Here is a 22958-nt window from a genome sequence, read left to right on the forward strand (position 1 = left end):
TGCTGATCAACATGCGTTGTGCCAAATTTTATAGATGGGGTGGTGGGCGAGCACACACTCCATACCTCAAAGTGCTGGATCATATACATGTATGTGGTCCAGCACAGAGCAGCTGTCCCGCCTCAGTATTTATACATGGGGCAGTCTGCAAGCGGTTAACGTGTGTCCAGGCTACGGACATTAACCTATTAATGTATTATTGACCACTTGCCCTCCTGAGGATTCCGCCGCCCTTCCTGACCAGGCCATTTTTTGCGTTATGGCGCTGCGTTACTTTTACTGACAATTGTGCGGTCATGCAACGCTGCACCCAAATGAAATATATGTCCTTTTTTTTTTTTTCCCACGAATTGAGCTTTCTTTTGGTGGTATTTGATCGCCTGTGTGTGTTTTTTTTGTTTTGTTTTTTTTTTTTTTGTTTTTTTTGAGCTAGAAAAAAACATAGACCAACAATTTTGAGGAAAAAAACATATTTTTGACTTTTTGCCATTAAACATGTCCAGTAAAAGCATTTAAAAAATCAAACTTTGTCATAAATTTAGGCCAGAATGTATTCTGCTACATGTCTTTGCTAAAAAAAAGAAAATCCCAATACGTGGAAATTATTTGGTTTATGTGAAAGTTGTAGCGTTTGAAGAAAAAAAAAAAAGTCAGTATATATACACCGCCATTTGTAAACTAGCAATGGTGGTGATCGAGTTATAGCGGAGGGCATTCTGACACTGGGGGGGAACTTACTTAGGTGTCACTGACATCCCCAGTGACACCAATGCAGTGATCAGTGCTAAAAAAAAAACAAAACACTGTACTAATGGCACTGGGCAAGAAGGGGTTAAACATGAGGGGCAGTCAAAGGGTTAACTGTGTGCTGGGTGTGTTTTTACTATGGGGCTGTGTGTTTGTGCTGCACTGCAAAGCAGTGTGCACGAGCTGACAGGGAGACCTGTTTTGTTACAAACTGTTCTCCCCATCGGAGATCCTAGGCAGTCACCAGGCGATGGCGAGTAATTACCGTCCGGGACCCAGTGATTGACGGCCGCGAATGTCGTCACAGGTAGGGCACGCGTGGTCCTCACGAGCCCTCTACCCGGTAATGCGAAATCACGCGTGTGTGTGTATATATGTATGTGTGTGTATATATGTGTATAGTATGTGTATATATATATACACACACACACACATAGATACACGTGTGTATATGTGTGATTCTGCGCACCCGTGTCGTCCTGTAGCAGCATTTCTACTATAGGGCGGTCGGGAAGCGGTTAACAAGCAGTAAAAGGGCTTTAAAACATGTCACTCCTGATCTAGCTGGTTTTAATGTATAGTTATTTTTTCTTAAAGTGAACAAAGAAAGAAAACCAACCTCCTACACTGAAGAGAAAATGACACGACTTTTGTTGTGCCATGTGGACAAATGTATGCACTTGGAAAGCATATACAATGCATTTATAAAGTATTCATACCCCCTTCACTGTTTTAAATTTTATGTTGCAGCCTGATGCTACAGTTTAAATTCATTTTTTTTTTCATGGATATACACTCTACCCCATAATGTCAAAATATAAACAGGATTTTAGAAATGTTTGCAAATTCATGAAAAAGAAAATACTGAAATATCACATTGGCATAAGTATTCAGGCCATTTGCAATAACACATTTGGCTCATATGCCTCCCGTTTTTCTTGATCATTTCTGAGATGTTTTGAAACCTTGATTGGAGTCCACCTGTGGTAAATAAAATTGATTTGAAACGTATCAGAAAGGCACACACCTCTCTATAAAAGGCCTCACAGCTGACAATACATACTGTATTAGAACAAAAGCCATGAGGTCAAATAAACTGTTTGCAGAGCTCAGAGACAGGATTATTGCAAAGCACAGATCTGGAGATACTAGAAAAAAATTTCTGCTGCACTGAAGGTTCCCAGTAGGCCAAACTCTGCAATCACGAAAGAAGGGCCTTCGTAAGAGAGGTGACCAAGAACGTGATGGTCACTCTGACTGCGCTCCAGAGATCCTGTAGGGAGATGGGACAAAGTTCCAGAAGGGAAACAATCACTGCAGCCCTCCACCGATCTGGGCTTTATGGCAGCATGGCTAGACAGAAGCCCCTCCTCAGTGCAAAACACATGAAAGCACGCTTAGAGTTTACAAAAGCTTTTTTTGCAAACTCTAAGCAGGCAAAAAAACTTTTGCAACCCCCCACTTCCTGGTCTCAAGCCTTACTGAGGCAGCGGACACCTCCATATGCCATGTTGCAGAGTCTTTTCATCCCTATTAGTGGGTGGTAATAAAGTGTGTTACCATCTAAAGAAAGTGATTTAATCATTTTCTCTCAGGAAGTTCTCTGGAGAAACGACTTTTTTGTACATCATGGGACACAGAGCAGGCCATAATAATGGCTGTGGATTATATGCCACCTATAGGTAAATGGACACTGGCCAACCAAACAAGAAGTCCCCCCCCCCCCCCCCCCCCCCCCTACACAGGAAGTACTCATTTTTTTCGCCTGTGTCTGCAAGGTGGATGTTCACTGAAAATGTGCTCTGTGACGCATACTACGAGGTCTGGCATGATTCTGTTGAGAGTCAAGGGCCTCAATCGGACCCATTCAAAAAGCTGTTAGCCAAAATGGATGGCAAGATTGTTGGGATGGTGGCATCGGTGACTCAAGGGGGTAAGATGCGGGAAAGATCCCCATCCTGGGACCCACCAGTCCTTGAACAAGAGTTCAGATGCGGTGTAGGATCTTGAAGAGGGTCAGGCAATTGATTCTCTTTCAGAGGAGTCACAGCCTGAAGAGAAGCAGGGGGTTTCTGCTTCTGAATCACAGAGGTTATTAGATAAGACCTTCACTGATCTGGTCCTGTCAGGTTTCAAGTTACCCCCAGTGATGGCATCTCTTACTCCTCTTTGAGCTCATTAAAACCGCCTCAAAGTATTCAGGCATTTCGGGTGCACCCTCTTTTGGAGCAAGTTATGTGTGCTGACTGGGAGCACCCAGACAGAGTTTTTGTTCTGCTTAAAGGATTCTCCCTTCTGTATCCTATGGAGGAGAAGTTTGTTAGAAAATGGGGCATACTGGGGGTGGACGCAGCTGTGTCTTCCCTGAATAAGCATTTAACTTGCCCTGTTGGTAATACCCAGGTGTTTAAGGATCCGGCAGATAAAAAAAAAATTAGAATCGCTCCTCAAGGCTTTTTTTTCCCTGGCTGGGACTGCCGCACAACCAGCAGTTGCTGCTATCAGTATCTGTTAGTCTGAATGACCATGTTAAACGGGTGGTTTTAAGACCATCTGTTTTGGAGGGGGATAGGGCTGTGGATTTGGCAGATTTACCACAGGCCTTGTGTTTTGCAGTTGATGCTCTTTTGATTCAGCAGATCTCTCGCATGACCTTTCTGTCGGTACACATGCGCAGGGTCTTGTGGTTAAAGTTGGACTGTAGAACTACTGTGCAAAAGATTGCTGGCGGGTTTTCCTTTTCATGGAGAACGTCTGTTTGGGGAGAACCTAGACAAATATATCCAGAAGATCTCGGGGGGGGGAAGTACACTTTAAGAGAGTCCAAATGCCTGACCTTTAAGAGACCAGGCACTTTGGTTGTTGGTGCTTCTTCTGTTAGTCAAGCATTTTGCTGTACACAGGGGTCTGCCTCTAGGGGAAAATTTCAGAGACAACAGAAACCCTGGGTGCAGAAGCCCGTCAGGTCAGATGGGTCACTGCTACAGTTACTCAGGGGTACAAACTAGAGTTTCAGGGGATTCCTCCTCCCCGTTCATTGTATCCACAAATCCATTGAGAAGGAATTCTTTTGTTTCAGGCACTCAACCTTGTCCCAGGATGTGATTGTGGAGGTTCCAGCGGACGAAAGGTTTCAGGGATTTTAATCAAACCTATTGACCGTTCCAAAGCCGAATGGGGATATAAGGCCTATTCTAGACTTAGAGGCTGAACTGGTCCCTAAAGATTTGTTCATTTCGGATGGAGTCAGTCCGGTCAGTAGTCGCATCTTTATAAGAAGGAGACTTTCTACCGTCCATAGACATCAAGGAAGCATACCTGCATGTGCAAATATTTCCAGCTCATCAAGTTTCTTTGGTTTGTGATAGAAACTTGATATTTTCAGTTTGTGGCACTACCTTTTAGACTAGCCATGGCTCCTCAAGTGTTTACAAAGATTCTGGCTCCGGTTCTGGGGCTGCTCAGAACTCGGGGAATATCAAATTTGGGCTGTCTGGACAATCTACTGCTCAGGGGTCAGTCAGGTCCAAGCCTGAGAAAAATGTGGCTGTCAGGAAAAGCCTGCCCATAGTGCAGGTGAAGTTCCACGGCGCACAAATATGAGTCCTTACAAGCTGAACAGATGTACAGGCACTTGGACATAGGCGCGCATACGGGCGCGCGCCTGTCACTAATGCTGGCGCCAAAAGTGCTATTTAAACTGGCTGCTGTAGGTGTCCCATTGCCGTATGGTCTTATCAATGCTCGTGTTCCCTGATTCCTGTGATTGTCTCCTGATACCGAACCAGCTTGTTCCTGACCTCCGCTTGATTGCTACCTGCCCTGACCTCTGGCTTGTCTTTATTATGATTATTCTTCTGTCTCTGCTCCTGTCTGATCTTCTGATGCTGACCTGGCCTGTGACCCGACTACTCTTCCTCCTGCCGCTTAAGCCTAATCTGCCTGACCGATACCGAACCCGGCTCGTCTGACTGCATCCTCAGCACGCTGCCCTCGAGTATCCATCCAGCACGGCTACATCAGAACCCTGCTCCCTGCCTACAACTCATCAGCTCATCCGCTATTACTGGACTGATCACAGGCACTCATACTCCACCGTGTCCCTGCGACCGCTGTCCCACCATCAGCGGACCTTGAGCAGGAGTTGTACGGAAGGCCTGCCTCTTCACGTCAGGCTCACTATCCAGGTACGTGACAGTGGCCCTTGCGGTTCATACTCTGGAACGTTTGGGCTGGGTGCTCAACTTCAGCCCTTGAGCCAGTACAGAGTCTGGAGTATTTGGGATTGGTCCTAGACACTGTTAAGGCAAAGGTGTTTCTGCCTCCAGGAAAGGGCTGCACCCTGAGAGATCAGGTTCGGAGTTTGAGGAGCAGGAAGTATCCTTCCATTCGTCTCTGCATGAGGTTGTGGGGAAGATGGTATCCTCATTGAAGGCAGTGCCCTATGCGCAGTTCCGCTTGAGGCCTTTGCAGAGGAATATTCTGTTGGCATGGAACAAAGATTCCAGAGCTGGATTGCCGCATGTGTTTGTCCCCCTGGGTGCTGTAAAGCTTGAATTGGTGGTTGGACGCTTGGAATTTCGGAAAGAGAAGATCTTTCCCACCAGTGATTTGGAGCTGCTAACAACCGATGCCAGCCTCTCGGTTTGGGGGGCTGCTCTAATAGGGGCTACAGTCCAGAGGACATGGTCGCCACAGGAAAAGATCCTGCCCATCAATATTCTGGAGCTTCAGGAGGTACGGCTGAGATATTGGACGACCAGGCTTCGTTGTTGGGCACTCAGGGTCTAGTCTGACAATGCTACAGCAGTGGCATACATCAACCACCATGGCGGTACCAAGAGCCGGAGGGCTCCGGAGGAGCTAGATCATATTCTGGCTTCGGCAGAAGGGCATGTTCCAGTTCTGTCAGAAGTATTCATTTCAGGAATAGAGAATTGGCAGGCGGACTACCTCGGTTGTTGGTGGTGGTTTCCAGAGGAATGTGCTCTGTATCCTGAGGTGTTTTCGGCAATCTGCCAGCGTTGGGGGTACCCAGACGTAGATCTATTGGCATCCAGGTTCAACAGCAAGTTGGACATGTTTTTCCTAATCTATGCCTTTTCTCTCGTTTCAGCTACTCCCGTGGCTGTTATGCAGGATTCTCCTTTTGGTGGCAATCACCTCTGCAAGAAAGGCATCGGAGTTGGCAGCTCTTTCTTGTACGGAACCATTTTTGGTTTTACATCAGGATAAGGTGGTTTTGCGGCCCCATCCGTCCTTTTTGCCTAAGGTGGTTTCTAGTTTTCATGTCAATCAGTACATTACATGGTTACATAGTTAGTCTGGCTGAAAAAAAGAGAAAAGTCCATCCAGTTCTACCAAAAAAAATAAAATAAAATTATAATCTTATATCCACAGTTGATCCAGAGGAAGGCAAAAAAAACACCCCAGCAAAACATGATCCAATTTGCTCCTGCAGGGGAAAAAAATTCCTGATCCCCTGAGAGAATATTCCCTGGATCAACTTTATCTATAAATGTTAGTATCTAGTTATATTATTTGTATCTAGAAAAAAATCCAGGCCTTTTTTTAAAGCAATACACTGAGCTGGCCAGAACCAACTCTTGAGGGAGTCTAGTCCACATTTTCACAGCTCTTACTGTGAAGAAAGCTTTCCGTATTTGGAGGTTAAATCTCTTTTTCTCCAGACGTAAAGAGTGCCTCCTTGTCCTCTGTGATGACCTCAGGGTGAATAACTCTACACCGAGTTCACTATGTGAACCATGAATTTGTACTGATGTATTTATGCATGTTTATCATATCCCCCCTTAATCTCCTCTTCTCAAGAGAGAATAAATTCAGTTCCTCTAATCTTTCCTCATAGCTGAGCTGCTCCTTGCCTCTTTATCAGTTTGGTTACCCTTTCTCCAGTTTCCCAATGTTCTTTTTGTGAGTTGGTGCCCAAAACTGAACTGCATATTCCAGATGAGGTCTTACTAATGATTTGTACAGGGGTAATATGATATCTCTCTCTCTGGAGTCTATACCTCTTTTAATACAAGAGAGGATTTTGCTGACTTTAGAAACCGCAGCTTGGCATTGCATGCTATTATTAGGATTACGATTTACCGTAACTTCTCCACCATTGATTCCCCCAGCTGTACTCCCCCCTAGCATGTATGATGCATGCATATTCTTAGCCCCCAAGTGCATAACCTTACATTTATCAACATTAAACCTCATTTGCCACATAGTTGCCCAATTAAACAGCATTGAGGTCGGCTTGTAAGTTGCAGACCTCCTGTAAGGACATTATTCCACTGCAAAGCTTGGTGTCATCTGCAAAGACTGAGATGGGATTTTTAATCCCAGACCCTATATTGTTTATAAATATATTAAAAAGTAAGGGTCCCAACACTGTACCCTGGGGTACACCACGAACAACCCTAGACCATCAGAGTATGAATCCTGAACCACTACTCGCTGAATACGATCTTTTAGCCAGTTTTCTATCCATTTATATACTGAATTATTATTTTTTATTTTCAAGCCTGTAGACTTTACCTTACACATTAGCTGTGTGTGGGGAACTGTGTCAAATGCGTTTGCAAAATCCAAGTATACCACGTCCACCGCCACCCCTCTGTCCAAGGTTTTGCTCACCTCCTCATAAAAAGAAATAAGATTTGTTTGACAACTTCTGTCTTTAATGAGTTCTTGCTGGAAAAAAATATTTTAAGCACCAGACAGCATGGATTCATCTATGTGATTCTTTTATTAAACTCTCCAGTATCTTCCCAAATATAGACGCTAAATTTACAGGTCTATAATTGGTGAAGATTTTAATCCCTTTTTAAATCTAGGCACCACATTGGCTTTACACCAATACAGTGGTACAATGCCAAAGAGTCCCTAAAAATTAGAAACCATGGCTTTGAAATTACAGAGCTCAATTCTTTAAGGACCTGTGGGTATATGCCATCCGTATTCACCTATATTCTCAATATTTCTGGATCATCTCAATTGTGAGCCAATGTGGATCACCTGTGACTGTGTCAATACCATGCCCATTATGGACAAGAGCTCCCCCATGCTCCTTTTGTATATGCAGAGCTGAAGAAGGTATTTTATAAATTTGCCTTCTCTTTGTCCCCAGTCACCCACTCTACATTATTTTTGTAAAGGGCCTACATGCTTGGATCTGACCTTTTTACTATTAATATATTTGAAGAATTTTTGGGGGTTTGTCCTGCTATCTTTTGCAGTCTGTCGTTTTTGAAATTTTTGTGGCCTTTATTTCCTTTTTGCATAATCTTGTTATATTTTTTGTAATGTTTAAACGATGATAGCGTTCTCTCATTTTTAGATTTAATAAAAGCTCTTTTCTTGTTTGTTGCTTTAACTTTGGCTGTAAGCCACATTGTTTGATTTTTAGCCTTTTAAACTTGTTGCCCATGGGAATATATTTTGCAGTGTGTTCACATAGTCTTTTTGAAGAACTCCCATTTCTGTGTCGTTCATCAATGCCAATATTCCCTCCCAGACTTAGACTTGGAGAGCAGCTCTCAGCCTTGGAAAATTAGCTCTCTTAAAATTGAGTGTTCCCTTCCCCCGTCCCCCCCCCCCCCCACCCGTATGTGCTTGTTTACAGCTAATAATAAATGAAATCATGTTATGGTCACTGCTATCCATATGTTTTTATATGGACATTAGTAATAAGCTCTGCATGGTTTGAGATTACCAGGAACAGCAGAGCATCATTCCTAGTTGTGGCCTCTATGAACTGTATCCTAAAGTTGCCCTGTAGTAGGTATATACATTTTTACTCTTTAACTGTTCCTGTAGTACCATTACTCCAGTGAATTTCTGGGTAGTTAAAAATACCCCATTATTATCACTGTTCCACCCCTTTCGATCTGTGTACGGGGCTGACATTGTTCTGCCTTCATTCTTTCCTAGGCTTGAGTCGGCAAAAGAGATCTTTGCATGCCCTGGATGTGGTTTGGGCAATGAGGGTTTTTTTGAGAATGAGGTTGCAGATTAGGCCAATTCCTTGTATTTTTTTGCTGGAAGGACCCAGGAGAGGACAGGTGGCATCCAAAGCAACTATTTATAAGTTGATTCACCAGTTAATCATTTAAGCCTATGGTTTGAAGAGCAATGTTCCACCCTTGTGGGTGAAAGCACACTCTACCATGACTGTCAGGGCATCTTGGGCTTTCCGCCACCAGGCATCAGTTGCTCAGGTTTGCAAGGCTGCTACATGGTCTTCGGTTTATACATTCACAAGGTTTTACCAGGTGGATGTCAGAGCCACAGAGGATTCTGCCTTTTGGCCTCGGTGTTTTACAAACCGCTTCTTTTTGGGATGTTGATGGTGGTTATTGTGATGTTACCCACCCCTCAAGGTTATTGCTTTACGTCCCACATAGTCATTATTATGGCCTGCTCTGTGTCCCATGATGTACGATCAAGAAATGGATTTTACAGTTAAGTATGTAGAGAAAAAAAATCCTATTTTCTTTGAGTACTTCACAGGACACAGATGTTCCTCCCCTCTTTCTGGATTTTCATTGCTTGCTACAAAAACAGACTATTTCCTGTGTGTAGGAGGGGTTATATGGGGGATGACTACCTGTTTAATTGGTCGGCCAGTGTCCTTTCACGTATAGGTGGCATATAACCCACATAGTCATTATTATGGCCTGCTCTGTGTCCCATGATGTGCGATAAAGAAAAAAGTAGTTCCTACAGAGAACTTCCTGAGAGAAAATCCAATGTTTTCATTGCCAAGAGTTAGGTATGTAATAGTGCAGTACTAACCCAACCAATCCTCCCTCCTTTTTTTTTTTTTTTTTTTTTTTAAATGTTCCCAACTAACAAATGGCTGAAAAAAACAGGAATCTGTCAGCATATGAGAACAGAGAATACAGGATACGACTGGGAAGGGGCCACAGTGCTCTGTGCAGTCAATCATGGTTTTTCCTATATGCAAATGTAGAAGCATAATGGCATGCTAAGAGGGAGGTGTGAAATTAATTTTTTCATATATTTTGCTTTCTAGGCCCTCAACGAGATGCAACGACCGCTCGTGAATTCATCTTGAAAATGTTTGTGGATCTGAATCCCGACAGTGACAAAATAATCTACTCACATTTTACCTGCGCCACAGACACAGAAAACATCCGCTTTGTATTTGCTGCTGTAAAAGACACCATCCTACAGCTAAACCTTAAAGAGTACAACCTGGTGTGACCAAGCTCCATCACTACTCCTGCTCGCCTAAATGATGTTATATATCTCGCCACCAGAGTGTGGAGCAACTGCATAACTGAGGAGGAGGAGGAGCCTCCAATCCTACATTTGTTTATTCTTTCTTTTTTTAAATTGGTGATTTTTTTTATTTGCCAAATTACTGAAAATGCAGCAAAGTGCTGCACGTCTGCCTTGGAAATAACATAAAATTAATGTGATTTTTATTTTCTTTTATATATATATATATATATTATATATTAAGTTGTTTCTAGAGAAATGTGTTGCTTCATCCTTAACTAAGTGGATGTAGTTATTTGAGCTGTTTGCTCAGTGTGTACATGGCCATTTTACAATCTTCCTTTTTATATACTTTTGTTTAGACAACAAAATGTCTTGCCTCCAACTTAGTTGTTCAGGTCTGCACCCATAAGTGGTTTCCCACCTTGTTTTTTTATTTTGTCAGTGCTGTTAAGCTGCATTGCATGGTTTTAACAGACTACAATATACATGACAGGGCTAAAATTCTGTATTTCTTTCTAGAGATGGTAAAATCAATCAGTTTTGTGTGTATGTATATTGTATATCATATATAGGTATGTATATTTTTCTTTTTTTTAATATTATTTTTATTCTGGACATATCTTCTGTCTTAAACTTATTTGCCCATGATCTCTTTCTGGAGTTTGAGCTTTCTCTATTAATGTTGGCTCTCCAAAAGTTATGATCTACAATAAGTTAGTAAAGTCTTAAGGGGGCGAGTCCCAGAAATTTTCCAAAAATACCTCAGATGATTTTTTTTTTTTTTTTTTTTTTCTAAGATCCTAAAGTATTTTCAATGTTGTGAATCTACTTGGGTATGCATTAATTCTCAAACACAGTTGTCCGTTTCCACTGTCCATTCCTGACAGCTCAAAGCAGCGTTGTTTAGTCTCATCAAGAATAGTGTCAGCCCTGCCTATAGCACCAAGTCAGCATCTTAATTACTTGGTGTGAACAACAATTTCTTGCAGGATTCTTTACACTTTTGGATCTTTATATGAGCTTATGGTTTCACCTCTAATTTGGTGAAGAGAACCACAGAGCATGACCTGTTAGTGGGCCATTCGAGATGGACTTCAATTGCTGAGCTATAGGAAGCTAAAGATACATTGGACTTTTTTTTTTACCAAACAGTTAATATAGTATTGGGTGTTTCCAGACCGTTTTTCTGCATTTATGTATTAAATCCTGAGGCCACTTCAGTATCCTGAATACTTTGCAGTAGATGGGCTATTCCGCAGTATTTTAATACGTTAAGGAATATGGTGTGGCAACAGGGCCTATACTTGAAGTTGATGAAAAAAAAATGTACTTCTATGTAAATTTCAGTATTACAGCTCACCAGCTGGTATCTGCAGTCACTATATTCATATAATGCAGAGCTGTTTGTGCTGAAGTAAACGGTTTTATGAGGTTTATGTAGTGTTTACTAGATCTGGCACTCCATAATTCTCCCCCCAAAATTGTCAATCAGTACTAAGCTGTAGATGGGGCTGTTCTAGTTTGATCTCTTGGGAATGATGGGCAGCCCGTCACAAAGCCCCCCAACCCAGTTTTCTGCTTGGCACGGGAACACTGTCCTGTTGAGATACTGAGATTTCATCAAGATAAAGGTGCGATTTGTTGCGTATAATTTGTCTGTGGAGGCCAGCAGGAGTTCTGTACTGATTTTTATGTGTAAGTGCACTTAAACTTAAAGGGACATTGAAGCCAATATTCAACTAATATTGCGTATTTCAAAAGTGTCAAGTGCTTACCAAGAGATGGAAACAACTGCAGTAAATCCCCCTGCCCTGCAAAGGAATTGTTTTCTTATAGCTTACTTCCAGTTAACAAGCCTATAGAAAGACACTACATGGCTGCCTTTGGTAAGCCTTATGTAGCCTAAGATGGCTTATAATGGACAGTTGTGCTCAAAAGCTTGCATACCCTTGGAGAATTGTATACAATATGTACCATTTTTAAAGAAAACACGAGTCAGCAGGTAAAACACATTTTGTATTTATTATGTGATTCATATTGAGCTGTAGGTCAAAACAGAATGGCACAATCATAAAATAAAACATGGCAACAAGTAAACTAATGGAATGTCCCCAGTTCAAAAGTCTGCAAACCCTTCGTTCCTAATACTGTGTATTCTCCCCTCTAGCATCAATGACTGCATTCAGTCTTTTTTAATAGTTGTCTATGAAGCCACAAATTCTTGAAGGTGGTATAACTGCCCATTCTACTTGGCAGAATGCCTCCAGGTCATGTAAAGTCTTTGGTCGTCTTGCATGAACTGCATGTTTTGAGATCTCCCCAGAGTGGCTTGATGATATTAAGATCAGGAGAATGATGGCCACAGTAGAACCTTCACCTTTCTGCTGTAACCACTGCAGGTCAACTTGACCTTGTGCTTGGGCTCATTGTCATGCTGGAAAGTCCAAGAGCATCCACCGCACAGCTTTAATGAAGAAAAATGCAATTTGTCTGCCAGAATTTTCTGATAACATGCTGCATTTATTTTGTCATCAATTTTCACAAGATTCCCTGTGCCTTTTATCGCTTGCACACTCCCAAAACATCAGTAAGCCACCACCATATGCTTCTCAGTGGGGATGGTATTCTTGTCATTGTTAACCCTCTCCAAACATAGCGTTTATGGTTGTGACCATAAAGCTCTATTTTGGTCTCCTCACTTCAGATTACAGTGTGCCTGAAGCCGTGAGGTGTGTCAAGGTGTTGTTGGGCATATTCTAACTGGACTTTTTTTTTCGGCATTAAAGCAGTAAATGCTTTTTTCTGGCAATTCGAGTATGAAGCTCATTTTTTGTTCAAGTATCGTCGTATAGTGCTCCTTGAAACAACCACACTGTCTCTTGCCGGAGCAGCCTGTATTTCTCCTGAGGTTACCTGTGGCTTTTTCTTTGTGTCGCAAACAATTCTTCTCTCAGTTATGGCTGCAATCTTTCTTGGTCTATCTGACCTTGGCTTGGTATCATGAGATCTCCCAAATTTTCCACTTCTTAATGATTGAACAGTACTGACTGGCATATTCAAGGCTTTGGATATCTTTTTATATCCTTGTCAATCTTAAAAAGTTCCATTATATCGTTACTGCTATTTAAAAAGCCACCGGTGTGGGAAATTAACCTTTTAATCGCCATTTACCCTGTGTGTGTCCCCTTGTGTGTCTGTACCAAGGCTAAACATTCCGGGTATGGAAACTTTTGATCATGGCCATTTGGGTGATTTCTGTTGCTATGGTTTAAAAAGGAGCCAAATGACTGTGTGATAATAAATGGCTTCATATGATTGCTATCCTTAAATAAGATGTTTTTTTGGCATGATCAGTCATATTTTCAATATCAAAGCCAAAATTTCAGGACTTCTGCCAGGGAATGAAAACTTTTGAGCACAGCTGTAGCTTTATGGCAAATATCTTAGCTTTTGTACATATGTCTGCATCTCTCTATCCATATTGGCAAATCGTGGCAGTAACTCTTACCCACGTATAATGTTCTATTTTCTGGTTCATTAATTCCAGTGCCATGGCTCACTCCCATATTTTTGTGGATGTGACTATACAGACTTTATAGATTACATAGCTTTTCCACTAACTCGTATGCTGAAAACACTAAAGGAAGCCTTTTTTTTTACCTCATGTTGGAAATAGCAAGGACTGTGGCGGTCTTTAAATATAAAGTTTCAGCTTGGGAAGGGTTAAAATGTATGCAAAGTGAGCCTGTCCTTGTAGGCCAAAGTAACAGATTCACTTAATTATCACCTGCCTTCTATTTGCTTATCAGCCGAAGTGAAATACTTAGTACTTCTGGGTATAAAGAAGCATGTGACTCTTCCATTGTCCTACAGTGCAATGTTGAGTGCCTGTTAGACTAGGTTTGCCTGCAACCATGTGAGGGCTGGGAGGGAGCCCATACTTCTTTGTAACCCCAAAATAAACATGAACAATTTTCCTTTTTTCTTTCTTTTTTAGTATGCTAGTGGAATGGTAGGGATGTAGATGGAATTGGGTAGTTTAGGCAACAGGGTAAAGGTTCAGAGGGCAATTAGGTGAAAGTGTTAATTTGCCCTGCATGGGTAAAATTCACTTGAAAATATTGTAAACGGTTTTGTTGATTTCCTGTGCTGCCCTCTAGTTTTCAGCAAATTGAAATGTGTTAATGCTTGTGTGGTGGTTTTCTGTAATATTAAGATTTATTCATATATCCGTGTAAGTCGAAATGTTTGGCTGCTTGCGTTTTCTGCACATTTTTGTCCCCTCAACTAATTATTCCAGTGTTTTCTGGCGTGCACTTTTTTTACATGGAATAAAAGGATCACTTGTGAGCAGTCAACAGAATATATTCTTATTGACATTTGATGTTTTTAATTGTCAGCTAAAGTGCTGGTAATATCCAGTTGGAATTGACCTTCCTCTAGTAAGAAGCTGATAAACTGCTGTATTTGGCTATACTGATTAATAATCCGCAAATTTTGTGCCTTATGAATTCAGTTGGAACAGTATATTTATTCCCTAGAAATATCATTTTGGACTGCTTCTAAAAAGCAGCAGTATTGTGTAAGTTTGAATCCTTTTATGCTAGGCGATGTGGCATCTGTGAGCAAGTTGCACTACATAGTATGATATTTTCCAGTTTTGATGCAGCTTTTATTTGTATCAGAAGCATGTTGTTGTTGTTGTGGTTATTGGTACTTCTATTAGTGACACTATATAGATTTAGGTTTTTTTTTTGTTATAAGTAAACTTAACCAGGCCATAGAACAATGTGAGGTATCCAGCAACCATCTTCAGGCATTGGTTGTCATTAGTATGTCCACTCTTCTGAGGGAATCTGTTTATCATTATTACTCTTTGGACTGTATTTAAGGGAAGTTGCCATTCTGAAGTTCCTGGACAATGAGCACGAAGGGTCCTGTCAACAGGCTTTTTTTTTCATCAAAACTGCCTTTATCTCCATAGAAGTAAATAGGAATTCAGAAACGGCCTGAAGCATAGGAGGTCTAATGCAGGTCTGGACGGCGTCAACTAGAGGCCAGATGTTCTGTACATGAACTCCAAAAGCTCTCAGAAGCATATAAAGCCAATGTCAAATGCATGTTGAATGCACCTAAAAACTGTATACGCCCACTGATACTAGCCCAAACTCATTGACACCGGTCTTGGGTCTGTTCAGACTCTTGACCTGGTCCAGTAGTCAGAAAATTAATTTGATTAATTTTCAAGGCAATTGTCACTAAAAAAAATAAATTTTCTTATCAGTGACAAGCTAAGTTCTTTTTTAACACTGGTCTGGTGCGAGTTATCTTTATATTTTAGCAGAGAATCATCTAGAAGCCTCGGGGTGCCTCCTGCGGATTGTCTTTTAGGAATTATAGGAAACTAAAGGAGAGGCAGTACAACTGTAAAGGCTCTTGATTTATCATGGCAGTCCTAGAAATGGGTGAAATCTCCAAACTTGGATCCTTGACAAAGCGATGGAACAAACCCTGTCCCACACCACAGAAAGTAACCGCTACTTTTTACTAACATGAGGGCTTTAAACATCTGAACCTAAAATGGCAACAGTGACTGTCCTAACTACTAAAAAGAGAGGTTTTTGTTGCATACATTTGCAAATACATATGGAATCTATACTGACACATCAAGGCATCTCTAATAAGTGTGGTTCCTGACTCTGAATTACAGGGGCCTTGGTGCCACTTGCCCTCCGGAGGATTTACCCCCCCCCCCCTCCTGGCCATGCCATTTTTTGCGTTACGGCGATGCGTTACTTTAACTGACAATTGCGTGGTCATGCAACGCTACACCCAAATAAAATTTACGTATATCCAGTAAAAAAATTGAAACCTCAAATTTCGTCATAAATTTAGGCTAAAATGTATTCTGCTACAGGTCTTTGCTAAAAGAAAAAAAAAATCCCAATACATGTAAATTAATTGGTTTACGTGAAAATCATAGCATTTAAAAATGGCGGTATAGATGCTGGAATTTTTTTTTCTTTTTTAACTAGTAATGGCTGCAATAAGCGACTTATAGCGGGACTGCGGCAGGCATTCTGACACTGGGGGGGAACTGACTTGGTGTCACTGACATCCTCAGTGACACCAATACAGTGATCAGTGCTAAAAAAAAAAAAACAAAACAAAAAACACTGTACTAATGGCACTGGGCAGGAAGAGGTTAACATGAGGGGCGATCAAAGGGTTAACCGTGTGCTGTTTCACTGCCATGTGCTTCACTGTAATCACACCATCCAAAGCAAAGTGCACGAGCTGACAGGGAGAACTGTTTTGTTTACAAACAGTTCTCCCCGTTTGGAGATGCTCAGCAATCACTGGACGCCGGTGTGTAATCACCAGCCAGGACCCGGTGATTGGTAGCCACAGCTGGGAACGGCGACGCAGATAGGGCACACGCCTCACGCGCACCCCCTACCCGGAGATGCAAAATCACGTGTATGTGATTTTGCGCACCCGTGCCGCCCTGTAGCAGTGTATCTGCTCTAGGGCAGTTGGGAAGCAGTTAATGTATGCAACTGATGTCTTTTTTTTTTAACCTGATTGAGTTGTGTGTTTTTTTTTGTTTTTGCTGTGGACCCCCTTTGTACTGTTTTTAAAGTGAACCTGTCAGTCATTTTTAAAATTTTCAAACATCATGCGCATTGGAAAGCACCACAAATTGTCTATTACCATTGTTGGCTACAAACGCCTTGTTTTGGGCATTTTTTTGCTTTAGTTTTATTGTACTAGAACTTGGCATCCTTGACTTTGAGCTCCTTCATACCTCTACTCCTATCCAATAAGTGTCTTTCATGGCTTCTGAATTGTTTTCATTGGACAGGGGAATGGAATTTGGGCATAGCTTAACCCTCATGCCCTCCCTAGTAATTACAGTATAGATGAGCTCCAGCATCCACCCAACTCTTGTTTTAACCCAACTTCCCATTTTTGTACTCCAGTGAGTTGCAGCCCTGGACATTCCTAAAATAACCAGGAACCCCACTGGTGTACAAAAAAGGTTGGTTAGAGATGCTCAAAGATGGTCTAACTCATCTTTACCATTAAAAAAAAAAATAAAATAGAGAAAATGAATTTAGACTCCCAGAAGAGGCTTTTCAGGCTAATTAATGGTAATATTCACTTTATAGTAGCTGCTATTTGAAACTTTCAGGTTTGTAGGGTTAAAATTGACGAGCCTTAAGGTACCTTTTTGGTTTCATTTAGCAAGTATTTTTTCATTTGTCAACTTTGTTGGACAAATGTTTGAAATTTTCTTGTGTTGAAAGTGGAATGTTATAAGTAAGACCCTGAAAAAAACCCTTACGTTTAAGCAGCCCCTGAACTGCTTCCTTTGTTACTGTTAAGAATTAACTAAAAATATAAAAAAACAATTTTTTTCTGACACAAAAAAAAAAAATAGAGAGGTAGGTGTTTGGAAGAACAAAAGCAATTTCTGAGATTATACTTGTAACTAGCCATGTCTAATTTGCATAGAACCTACTCCTTGGACAGTTTGGTATACAGGTCAGTGTTGATTTCCCCATGTCATGCATGAGCTTGTGTCTCTGAAAACTAACATTCAAATTGCCTGCTTGCTTCTGCTTAGACAATCAATGCTGGAAACTGAATCAGCTTTTTATGAATGTTAGATTTCGGAGTGTTCAGCTCATACTGGTTGATTTCTGAAACCTACTCGTTGCCTAAAATCCTGAATTTGCATGAAAAGACGATGATTAGGTGGAATGATCAGTAAGTCTTGATGTCAATCTTGGCGAATTGGTGTTGCAAATTGTAATCTGATAAAATTGTTGGCTGGCTTCCAGTAGCCCCAAGTGTTGTGCCAAGCATGCTCGTATTATAAAAGTTCTTCAGCCCAGCCTCCCATCTTTCAGGACAGTTGGTTGATTGCGATTCATAAGAATTAAATCAGAGGCTATGTCTCACTAGCAACTGCGTAGCAGCAATGACTACAAATATCTGCTTATTTTCTCTGGCGATGTATGTAGCTAGCTACAGAGTTGTTGCTGGCTACAATACATGTCTATGCAGCTATAAATCCCTGGTGTGCCATGATCATCAGCAGTTCCATTGGTTAACATGAGTAGCTAGTAAAAGCTGGCATTTGTCACTAGCTTTAAATGCCCCAAAGTCAGTCACTTAGTGATTTAGCTACAAATCATTTAGAATTTCCAGTGATGCTGAAATTTTAGATTTTTTTTTTTTTCCTAGCAAAAAAACCCTATTTTTTAGCTGCTAAAGATCACTACAACAGAATCACCAGTGTGACCTGGGCCTAAGAATGAGTGCCAGATGTTCCTGATATAATTGTTGGTGGTTTTGACATTTTTTAGCATTTTAATTTTGCTCAAATCATTTATGCAACCTAAGTTTTGTGGACTATCGTGTTGACATGTGCAATCAGATATAGATGTACAGTACTTACATAGAAAATGAAAGCAAACATCTTGTTGTTTACAAGACGCACTCAATTACCCCATTTTAATTTTTGTAACATGTTTTGTATAGTGTCTGTAGTGGTTTGTATATTTTATTCCACAGAAAGACATTCCTTTAAAGATGAACTCCAGGCAGGTATAACATAAACACTTTGATTTACTTGAAAATATTAATTATATTATACATGTTACTATCCTAAGCACTAATAGATTCTGACAGCTTCTTCAGTGTTACTGATCCTTCCTTTGTCCAGTCATAGGCTGGGGGAGAGGGGCAGTAAGGTGACAAAGCTGTGTTGCTTAACTACAAAAATGTCAAGTCACTAGCCTGGCTATGCTGTGTGACAGCTGTGTAGCTCTTGAGAGTGGATAGATGGGTAAAACAGCTCCCATATACAGTGTTCCAGCTGTGTATAAACACTGCTTACCCAAAGTTCAGGGTTACCTTTTACGCTTTTTCTGAATTAAGCATTTTAACTTTTTTTTTTTTTTTTGTGAAACTTTTTTTTTTTTTCTTTTGGTGATTTCAGAAAATTTTTATGAGAACACTAATCTCCCTTAACTATAATTTGGCCACAGAAGTTCACCGTTTTATTATTATTTTTTAAATACTTCTACACTGTTTGGACTTTAAAGTAACAATAGCTTTTTATCCATTGTCAATTTGCTCTGTTTTATATGCTAATATTTATGCTGTTGTGGCTATGAGATGACAACTCACCTAGCACTTCTTACTTAACCGTGTTCATTTTGCACCGTGTAATATATAAAGGATTGCCTAATGGGATTTTCCACTTTCCTTCCAGTATAAAGTAATGTCCACATAAGGAGGGTGTCCCTTTCCTGTGTTTAATGGATCTGCTGAGTACTGTGATTCTTCAGTTGAGGAAAAGAGTGCCTAAAAAAACCTTTTCAGTGGTATACTAAGGTGAAGGAGCCCCAAAACTGGTTATTAACCTAGGCTGACTAGGGATTTCCTCTTATACCTAAAGTGGAAAATTCCTTTAAATGCTCTATTCCCATTTTTGCTTTTGCTATCTTATATTTAAATGAAGCTTAATGAAGGCAAAACTGTGAACACTTTTCTAAGCATAATGTCTTACTGCTATCTTCTAACTTGCTCCACAGGCCTTCATATTTATACCCCATGTGAATTGTTTGCTCTTTTATTGTAAGTCTAAAGGAAAAGTGCCAAAGTAGTTGAGGTTTCAGCTGCATGGTTTATAAAAACTCCCTTTGTATAGGATAGAAGATGCTACTGTATTTTATAAGGTCCATTTTTTTTCATTCCCATTCAGCAATTTGCTGTTTATTGTAGCCCAGTTATGGGAAGTACGGAACACGTAAATCCGGACTCAGACCGTGATAAAATATCTGAAAGAACCCCCTTCTGCAATGAAAAAAAAAATGTATATATGTAGCCCTGGTTTGGCCTGATGACCCTTGTCAAAGAAACAGTGATGCTGTTCTCACTGGGACATTTACCCACACATCTTGTTCAGGTGTTAACACTTGTACTGTGACAAATGTCTCCCCCTAACTTTGGAGAGATTTTATCACATTTGCTTGTGTCTCCAAGAAAGAAAGTGAAGGGAAATCTCCCCAAAAGGGCACAGGCAGGAAAAAAGACCTGATAGGGGTTCTAACCCATTTCTTGGCTATACATAAGTTTTTAAAATCTACAGTGAAAGAGAGGAATCCTGGGTAGCTCTTACCAGTGGCTGGGGGAGGTATTGTTTGACAGATTGCATGTAATGTGACATAATGGGGTTTATGTACTAAAACTGGCGAGTGCTTTCTATGCAGATTTGCACCAGATTTTGCAATCTGTTTCCAAGCTGAGTTAGATGTTAGAAGCTGATTGGCTACCATGCACAGCTGCACCAGATTCTGAGTGCACCACTTTTATAAATCAACCCCAATGTGTGATTACATTCCCCTCCTCTGATGTTATTGCTGAATATGTATTCAATATATTTGCCATCATTTTATTTCCTGCATCACCAATACATCAGTACTGGGGTGTTACTGTCATTGCTGGCAGGTATTTTTGCTGATAGTGAGCACTGAGGACATGTAGTATTTTACCAACATTGTTTTTACTTTTATGTACATAAGCTGCATTTTTCTTCTCTATCTGGAATTTCACTGTAGGAATTGATGTAAAACTTTGCTGTATGAATTAAAAAATGTATCTATTGCAAGTATTTGTTGGGGAAAAAGTGAATTTGTTGTAAACGCATTTTATGCCTAATAATTTGTGCATTATATAATGGCAATGTACACCATAGGGCCCATTAACACCTCTGCAGTATTCATTTAGTGTGGTGCATTTTGATGCCTTTTGCAAGTGGTGCTCTTCATTCATTCTTTTAGAACATGCACTGCTGGAATCCACACCAACAGTGTGGCAAATAGGATTCAAAGAAATACACCACACTAAAATGCATAGATGTGAACCATCTTAAGCTGTATCCTCCCCAATGTCACTGGGATGCATAGGCTGTGCAGTTTCCTGCCATTTACTGGATGCAACATGCTTCTGATCATTTTAGGAGTTCCTCTGGTCAAATAGACATGATGGTTTGACACAAGAACAGAAGCTGCATTCAGCAAAATCTTTAATGTAATACCTCCAAGGAAACCTGTTTGTTACGGCTCGGTGGTGGAGAGTTTTTGTGGCTGTGTGTAAATTTATGCTTGCTTTTTGTGTCCCATCACAGTGCAAATCTCCAGAATATCTTCTGCTTGATATTGCTCTCTGTGCTGGTATTATGAGCAAGAAGGTGGAGAAAAGGAGATGAAAGAATGGTGACACTAGATGAAAATAAAAGGGTTCCAAATGCAATGATATTTTTACTATAGTCTATTAAAATTATCCTCCACCTAAGACTTTTAGCTTTCTCTCCTAATATGTACACTTTTTTTTTTTTTAGCAAGACCCTTATTTTTACTATGCCAGAGTTTTCTTATGGCTTTGGGCCCTGCTTATGAAATGTAAATCAGGATATAGAGAAAGTGATAACAAAGTTAAATACAAGCACAACATTAGAATTTCATGACTTTTTTTTTTTTTAAGTTAATCCCCTGGTAAAAAAAAAAAAGTTAATGTCAACATTGCTATCATGGGTTTAGAAAAAGAGGGAATAAAGTAGTATTGGTCAACCACCATGACATAAATCAAATTGGTTTGATAAAGTACCCAGTAAAACAAATGACTGACTGACTTGATAAATTGAATTAATGTTGATGTTCTTTCCAGATATTTCTGTATACATGGAAAAGTTATACAACATGTGGGGACCTTTTAAATTCTTTTTAGATTTTAATTCCTATGTGATTTTTACATGTCCTTTTAAATATTCTGCCGCTTCCTCACTTTTCTGAATGTACTAAGGATGTGGAGCATCCTCCACTCAAAGAATAGTAGCAGAATTCAAATGGACCCCATTCACTGATATGTACATGCTATACGCTCTACGATATATCCAGGCAGCCTGCACCCTCCACTCCTTTCCTTGAACTGACACTTGTCCCCTTGTGCTATCTTCCTTTTTGCTCATATGCACACACTGGAATTTGATTTTCTTATTGTGCTCTTGAAAATAAAATGTTTGAAAGTGGAACATGTTTCTGCACAGTGTCTGGTATGTTTTGTGTGTCTGTGTGGTTTTTATTATATAACAACAAAAAAAGAAGAAAAAAAAAAAAAAGTATATGGATATATCTATATAAAGTTGTGCGAGTTTGGTGGTGACCGTAGAATATGGTTAAAATTAAAAATAATAGTCCCCAGTAGGGACATTCACCCTCTTTTTGTCCTGGTTACCATTATCTGAGAAAGTAAAAGAAAATCCCAATTTTTGGGTTGTCCCCAGAAAAGTAATTGGGGGAAAATTTTCCAATGGGGACACTAGTTCTGGGGGACCACAAGGGATTCCCTTAATTTGCAGGGATTTTCTCTCACTTCCTGTTTTGGCAATGGGACAAGATGTGAAGGTAAATCTCTCCAATGGGACACAAATGGCAACAAAAATACTGACGGGTTCTGACCCTCCAGTACGCTATCCAATATTAAATAGAGAGTTTTGCCTATAGTTACACTTTCAAACAGCCTTTCAACATTGAAGAAGGGGACATACCCCGAAAGCTTGTCCTCAAAATTGTATGTTAGTGCAAATAAAAAAAGTATCACGTCAGTACTCAATTGTTTCTGTCGCAAATGCACTAATACGGCTACAATCACCTCAAACAACTTTTTCAAAACAGAAGAACCCTTAAAATACCTTTCCGGTTTTAGGAAATCCCCTGCTTAAATCTGCAACGCATGATACATTAGTGTGATGGTCAATGGGAAAAATGCTCCTTACACTGGTGGTCACTGGGAAGAATTACCCCCTTTATAGATAGCGAAAAAGATAAATTATGTCAGTGGGAACTTGTGAGTTGGAAGATATCTCTAAAAAAAAAATT

At 40.4% G+C, this 22958-nt stretch overlaps 1 protein-coding gene across 1 annotated transcript in view; it reads left to right on the plus strand.

The window, feature by feature from the left end:
• Window positions 1-22111, plus strand: part of LOC149470066 (guanine nucleotide-binding protein subunit alpha-11) — a 99182-nt gene extending 77071 nt beyond the window's left edge. Inside the window, exon 7 of the mRNA XM_089667121.1 lies at window positions 9794-22111. Within this exon, the coding sequence (XP_089523247.1) occupies window positions 9794-9984 (191 nt within the window). The 3' untranslated portion in view covers window positions 9985-22111. The remainder of the gene's footprint in view (window positions 1-9793) is intronic.
• Window positions 22112-22958: the final 847 nt, after the last annotated feature.

Source organism: Staurois parvus, unplaced genomic scaffold (assembly GCF_062004578.1).
Source record: "Staurois parvus isolate SC_StPar_1 unplaced genomic scaffold, SC_StPar_1.0 ptg000053l, whole genome shotgun sequence".
NCBI lineage: Eukaryota > Metazoa > Chordata > Amphibia > Anura > Ranidae > Staurois > Staurois parvus.